At 40.8% G+C, this 7,105-nt stretch overlaps 1 protein-coding gene across 3 annotated transcripts; it reads left to right on the forward strand.

Annotated features, from left to right (window-relative positions):
- Window positions 1-612: 612 nt before the first annotated feature.
- On the forward strand, window positions 613-6,364 carry LOC109047352 (nuclear receptor subfamily 2 group F member 6-like). 3 transcript variants are annotated; one of them, XM_019065051.2, is made up of 5 exons: window positions 613-768; window positions 1,696-2,294; window positions 2,398-2,492; window positions 3,395-3,955; window positions 5,638-6,364. In XM_019065051.2, exons 2-5 carry the CDS (start codon window positions 2,026-2,028, stop codon window positions 5,910-5,912), a joined length of 1,200 nt encoding a protein of 399 aa, XP_018920596.1. In that variant the 5' UTR covers window positions 613-768; window positions 1,696-2,025; the 3' UTR covers window positions 5,913-6,364. The 3 variants fall into 3 exon arrangements, with proteins under 3 accessions (XP_018920596.1, XP_018920598.1, XP_018920597.1); XM_019065053.2 differs by having other exon boundaries at window positions 3,398-3,955; XM_019065052.2 differs by lacking the exon at window positions 613-768 and adding an exon at window positions 775-1,322.
- Window positions 6,365-7,105: the final 741 nt, after the last annotated feature.

Here is a 7,105-nt window from a genome sequence, read left to right on the forward strand (position 1 = left end):
TGGTAATATAAGGTAATTTCATGGGTAGGGTTAGGTTTAGGTGTAGGTTCAGGGTTAGTACCTAGTTTTTACCTAGTTATTGTAATTACTATAATAAGTACATAGTATAATCATGAGTAACAGGACTGTAAAATAAAGTGCTACCACAATTTTTTTTTTTTATTTTTGTATTAGGTACGTGATATAATTTGTAAGTACCCTTTATTAGACACTACTGTGGCATTTTTAGTATTACTAGTAAAACTTTTAATTGAAGTAAAAAGTAACCATTCTGAGTCATTAGTAAAAAGGCAACTGTGAGATGTTAAAAAATGTTACTGTTAACTACTGGGAAAGATATTATGTAGCCTCTCATAAATAGACACTAAAATAAGCACTAAAATTATTAATAATATTATAGAGCATTATATACCTAGCCTGTGCATGGCTCCAGACAAAATATTCTCCTATGGTATTTACTGGTTTGGCGTCCTGTAGGCGTATTTGCAGTCCTTTGAAGCACGCCTGAGGTCACTGATCTCTCAGGAGCAAAACACCACATTCTTTTTGTGTGTGCCCAGCAGAGCTGCTCTTTGACTTCTTTGCCCATATAAGGCAGGGGATACCATGGCAACCGTGGACTTGAATAGCTGTGTCAAATCCCTCCGCACCCCCCTCACACGCACACTCTCCCTCACAGGCACGCGGCGCGCGCGCTCTACTGGACACTGGCTCGCGCTATCTCTTGTCCTCTTCAAGCCAGCGCGACTTTTGCACTTCCAAAAGCAGGTAGGGACACTGAAACACTCCCGGGGTTTCGCCGCGGTTATCGGTACGCTAGTTTGTCATTCGGGGCGTCAAAGGTAAGCGAGAATATATATAGTGTTCGCCGAAGTCAGGAGTGAGGTATGTCGCTAAAGCTATGGCTCCACCCCTCCCCCTGCCCGAGGATCGCTGGAGGTTAGGCCGCATGACTGTTACTGGCGCTCATAAAAATACACGAAAGGGGACGTTTAGCTCCGGATCACGGCGAAACCATTAACACGACCTTACGTTATGGTTTCACCCGTTCCGTTTTTGATTCAGCCGTTTTTAATCAGCGCTACAGTAACTGTTAGAGGGACTCCAAAAGTCTGCCCTCATTTCACAACAAACAAGCGCAGCACTTCCTTGAACAATCAATGTTAGTGCAGGAAGGCGCTGATTTTTATACCGATATGTTCTGATTAGTATGTGATTATTGCTTGTTATGGTATGCTTTAAGACGTTTATATTTTGAAATATCAGTGGGTGTGTTTCTGTTTTGTTCCTCGTTACTGGATCTTCGCAAGGAGTTTTGAAAGGTTAGACATTTTAGTCAAATTCTTTGGTGATCTCTGGCTACTAGACTTAAGTGAAATTGTAATTTAAAATATATTGATAATTGATATATTATAAAAGCCACAGAATGTAGAGCAAATCTTGTGAAACCGTCAGGGATCCTGCTCTCTTAGTAAAGAATTATCCAGGCCTGGAAAAGTCATGGAAATATTTTTAGGTGACATATGTTATTAGTTTTGCTCCATTAATTATTAAGTGCTTATTAGGCTAGAAATAACTTTTTTTAGTGCTATGTACATTTAATTCAGGCATCACAAAAGACTGAAATCCTGTAGTCAGAAGGTGTAGAAACCTGTTTCTGTTACTTTGGTTTTGAGTAACTTTTTCCTTTTACAGGCTGACATCTAGATTGGAAACTGACATCTAAACGACACGTTATTCGAGGGGCGACTTACAAAGTTGGAGGACAAAGTGAATATGGTCAGTCTAGGAGGAAGAACAACATGCAAAGCTCACTTTCCGAAGACCAAAGTTGACTGACTCGTGACTCGTGTCTGAGCCTAAATGTGTGAGACGAAGCTGTGGACAGTTACTAGATATAGAGGTTTTCATATCTTCTCATTTTAGAACACACAGCTATCAAAAAAAGGGGGTCAGCTGAAACCGTCTGTGCCGACAGCACGTTTGGGAGTATTTTTCCTTCTCGGTTGTGCTGAGAACTAAGCGATGGCCATGGTGAGAGGGGGGTGGGGAGATCCCAATGGGGAGACTAATGGACTTGGTGACAAGGGGTACCTGAGGGGAGATGAGGACGATGGGTCACCGCAAGGAGGCGGCAGCGACATGGAGGCCGGGGAGGATGATAAAGGATGTGTGGTGGACTGTGTGGTCTGCGGTGACAAATCCAGTGGGAAACACTACGGTGTGTTTACTTGTGAGGGCTGCAAGAGCTTCTTCAAACGGAGTGTCCGACGAAACCTTAACTATACCTGCAGGTAATGGAGGGAAAGTCGACGATATTTATGTATGTGTTAGTTGATGTTCTCTGCATGTTAATTTCAGTCTCACCATTAAGCCATTTTTTTTTTTCTCTTTCAGATCAAACCGAGACTGCCAGATTGACCAACATCATCGCAACCAGTGTCAATACTGCCGCTTAAAGAAGTGTTTCCGGGTGGGAATGCGCAAAGAAGGTAACTGTCTATCCCTCTCATCTAATCAGTGGGAATGGCTTTCTGTCGTTGTTCAGTGCACACAGACTCAGTCAACTGATCCACTTTTTTGATGAATTAAGTTCAAAAGAACATTTATTTGAAACTGAAATCTTTTGAATAAGAGTATTAACAAGAATATTAAAGCTGAATAAGATTATAAATGTTTTTTTTTTTTTTTACACAAATTGCGAGTTGGCTGTCTGAATTGAATGTTACTGGGTACCTAATTTTTTTTTACTGCTTTGTTTTCGCTGACTGCATACAAAAACAAGCATACAATGTAATCAGTGTGGTCCAGTTCACAAACATGACTCTTAGAAACAGGTTGTTTTAATAATTTTTCAAAAAAACTCACAGATTACTGGTTTGAAGCAGTCTGACAAACAAAATGGGTTGCTAAAGCAGAAAGCTGTGGAGATCACTGTTTAATATTTGATAGTTAGAGTGACGCGAGTCTCTAAGAGCTGTATTTTATTTTAAGCTGACCCAGATGGTGTTTGTTTACCACAATTGCCAGTGCACATGATGAAACTTACATTAGGGCGTGATGACCTATATACGTCACTGTTTCAATGTCAACAGTTTTGCTTTTAAAACAGTGATGATTAGAATGTTAAGCTTTTTATTGAACATTTTCATTCCTCATTTATAAAGTCTCTGAAGGTTCAACCAGAACGGTGTTTGCAGGTTCCTTTTTCATTTTTTGAGTGCTTGTGTAATCAGGAATTAGACGTTTCTAATCCCTTAGGTCAGTGCTCTGACTCTCTGCCAGATGTTGCATGTTAGCAAAAGAAAGGAGCGTTGAAATTTAGTAGTGTCATCTATCAAGCATTTCAGCTCCATCACGACTCTCCCCTTCTCTCTTCCCTTTCCCCGTTTAGCAGTTCAGCGTGGACGCATCCCACCTTCGCATTCAAGCCTCAGCCCATCCACGACTCCAGTGGGCGGTAATGCCGGCAGCGGCGTGAGCGAGTTCTACAATGGGCAGCCGGGGTCTGAGCTCATCTCCCAGCTCCTGCGGGCAGAGCCTTACCCTAACAGCCGCTATAGCCATCAGTACAACCAGCAGGTGCAGGGGGGCGGAGGATCCATGGGCATCGACAGCATCTGCGAGCTAGCCGCCAGACTCCTGTTTAGCATCATCGAATGGGCCCGAAACATTCCTTACTTCCCTGAGCTGCCTGTATCTGAGCAGGTGGCCTTGCTGCGGCTCAGCTGGAGCGAACTGTTTATTCTCAACGTTGCCCAATCTGCCCTGCCCCTGCACATGGCCCCACTGCTCGCCGCCGCAGGCTTTCACTCCTCTCCCATGTCTGCTGAGAGGGTGGTGTCCTTCATGGACCAGGTACGCATCTTCCAGGACCAAGTGGAGAAGCTGACCCGCCTGCAAGTGGATTCAGCAGAGTACAGCTGTCTGAAGGCCATTGCGCTTTTCTCACCAGGTATGCCAGACACATTACTGCGATTAAACTGCATTTAACTGAACATAATCGGTTTGAAGATGTAATATATTTGTGTTCTGTACAGAATGGTAGAGAATAGTGAGTATTGTACTGGCGACCTATTTCTAGCATAATGCTAGCACCCTCTACTGGAGAAGACAAAATCCTTTTCAGTGTTTCCTAAGTGATTTATGAAGCACCTTTATACCTAACATATTGTTAAGAATAAGGCAAATTATAGATCAATTACCTTCAGTATGCAGATATTCTGCCCACTAGCATTACACCTTTAGTTAGAGTTTACATTAATTCATATAGCACTTGAATCCAAATGACTCAATGTGCATTCCCAGGGAATTCAACTTATTCAGGGATCACTGTTTTTTTTTTTTTTTCTTTCAATATGTTTGTTTTTCTTAGTCCAACCACAGATTGATCAGAATTTAGGTTCATTACATACTTTATATATAATCATTAAATATAGTCATTATCATCAGCATTAAATGTTTAATTTATCATTTCTATTTGAAAACATGTACATTTTAAAAATGATTTAAACTTACTAATTTGTGTTTATTTTACAAAGAAGAAATTTGCTATAATAAGTTATTGCTGAAAATGATACTGTTATAATGTAAGCTGTTCATTTTTAAACTCTTTAAGTGCTGGCATACATGGCTAAGCATTACTAATAAGTTTTTACTAAATTTGTAATGCATTCTTGCCATTTCTACAAAACCTGCTAGCATGCTAGATAATTTTATTTTGTGACAAGTTTAAATTGGTATAATGTGCAACTTAATGTTTAAGTTATCAAGGTGTAATAACAAATAACAGTGCAGTACTGGCCATCAGTTGAACTCAAACTCATACAGTGAAGCCAGCTTTCCACTATCTCTGACATTCACATACTTTTTTCACATTTTGTCCCTAAGAGGCGGATGCACTGAACCTTCAAATTGGTTGTGAAGCAGCCATTACCTTCCGTTTATTCACTATGGTTAAATAAATGAACAGTACATGTATGAATATACCCACATAAAACAAATGACCAGCGAAAAGTTTAAAAGAAAAACATAGAATGTTGTTTTCTAGGGCTAATGAATGTAAATTATTATGTAATTATAAAATAATTACTTTGGGTATAAGTATGGTTTACACTTTATATTGATAATTTGCAACTTGTCAACTAACTTTAGACTGTTAGGTTAAGATTAGGGTTAGTAGAAGAAGTTACTAGTCAGTAGAATGTGTGTTGATGAATGGTAGTTGACATGTAGTTGCAAAGTTACTTGTAGTTAGGAGAACATTGGAGTGGACTCTCAAAATAGCGTGTTGCCATAATTATTCATTACCACACATTTTACAGAAATAGTATTTAAAGATCAAATGTTTAGTCCAAAAATGGCAGTTCTCGCCTCACAATCCCAGTTTTGTTTAGATTTGATTTTTTTCATTGTAGCCAAAACCAAATCCAATCTGAAAATTCCACATAACTCTATGTACCTCTCATACTACTTTCCATTGGAAATAAGTGACTTGTTGGCAACTTGACTCAGGCCAGCGTTTCTCTATATTGTTGAGCTCTACCATGACCTTGTCCTTGCTAGCATCATGCTTTACCAGTTGAGTTAGAGGGTGTCTAGCTTCATACCTGAATATCTGGTGTTCTTTGTGTTTAGATGCGTGTGGGCTGACAGACCCGGTTCATGTGGAAAGCCTGCAGGAAAAAGCTCAGGTGGCCCTGACCGAGTACGAGCGCATGCAGTACCCCGGGCAGCCCCAGCGCTTCGGACGGCTCCTACTGCGATTGCCCGCTCTGAGGGCCGTGCCCGCCAACCTCATCTCTCAGCTCTTCTTCATGCGCCTGGTGGGCAAAACGCCCATCGAGACGCTCATCCGTGACATGCAGCTGTCTGGCAGCTCCATCAGTTGGCCGTACGCACCCGGACAATAACCATTATCAGATGTGACCATGAAACCAGTCTGAACTGCAAACTATCTCAGTGTGATTTTGTTTTTTCAACCACACATTCACATCTGATATTCACCAGATCACCTAGTGCAACAGGGTCTTGCTGTGGGAGTGGTGGATTCAGTAGTACATGGCAGAAGGCATGGTGTATGCTCTGTGTGAACTGTTTTATGAGGCCCAGAAGCATTCTTAAAAAATGACTTGAGAAATATTGGTTATCTGCTAGCCAAAGGTAAGATGTTAGGTACAGATTCATAGCGAGTTATTAAGTGGAAATTGGGTAAGACCCTAAACACCAAGCTCTGTCAGTTGGGTGTAAACATGAAAGTCACTTTGGACTGTCCCTGGAGGCAGCAGGAAATCAAGTCCACCTCATATTCTGCTCTGCCCTGTCCTTGTGTACCAGAATGCCTGAAGGAGGAGGAAGTAGACATGATGACATCCAAAAACCCAAACAAACCAAACCCAAACAGTCAGAATTGGGACTCAGGCATTTGTTTTGGCAATGATAACTACTTGGCTTGTATTTTTAGCTCTTTTTCCATATTAATGCTAATGCATTTCTATGAGGAGAGACTGAAATTTGCAAAAGCTAGTAGATCATGTTTGGTGCAACCATCTGACAAATGAACTGCAGGCTGTATTTGTACTTTGAGTTAAGGTACAGACTTGTCTCTTCATGAAAGATGCATTTTTAAAAGGGTCATCGGATGCCCATTTTCCACAAGTTGATATGATTCTTTAGGGTCTTAATGAAAATCTGTAACATAGTTTGGTTAAATTTCTCAATGGTAGTGTAAAACAACACCCTTTTCACTTTGTCAAAAACAGCTCTTTTCAGAGCAAGCTGTTTTGTAGCATTTTCTTTTAAATGCTAATGAGCTCTGCTGACCCTGCCCCTCTCTTCCAAGCTGCTCTCTGAGGGACTGTTTACTTGAGCCGCATTCATCATGAAACTTGCTAATTAGCTCATTATTAGGAAAGGCGATTTGCAAAGATTCATAAAAAATTATACTTATACTCACTTCTTCTGTTGGTGAAGCTGGATCACAAATGATTTGCACGAACATAAACACATTTACGAAGATCGGGGATCGCATTCCCTTTAAAAAAAAAACGAATGTAATCCACTGCATCTTCAGCGGCTCAGATGTTGGGATCTGATGACTGTTATG

The sequence above is a fragment of the Cyprinus carpio genome, chromosome B2 (genome assembly GCF_018340385.1).
Source record: "Cyprinus carpio isolate SPL01 chromosome B2, ASM1834038v1, whole genome shotgun sequence".
In the NCBI taxonomy this organism is placed as follows: Eukaryota; Metazoa; Chordata; class Actinopteri; order Cypriniformes; family Cyprinidae; genus Cyprinus; species Cyprinus carpio.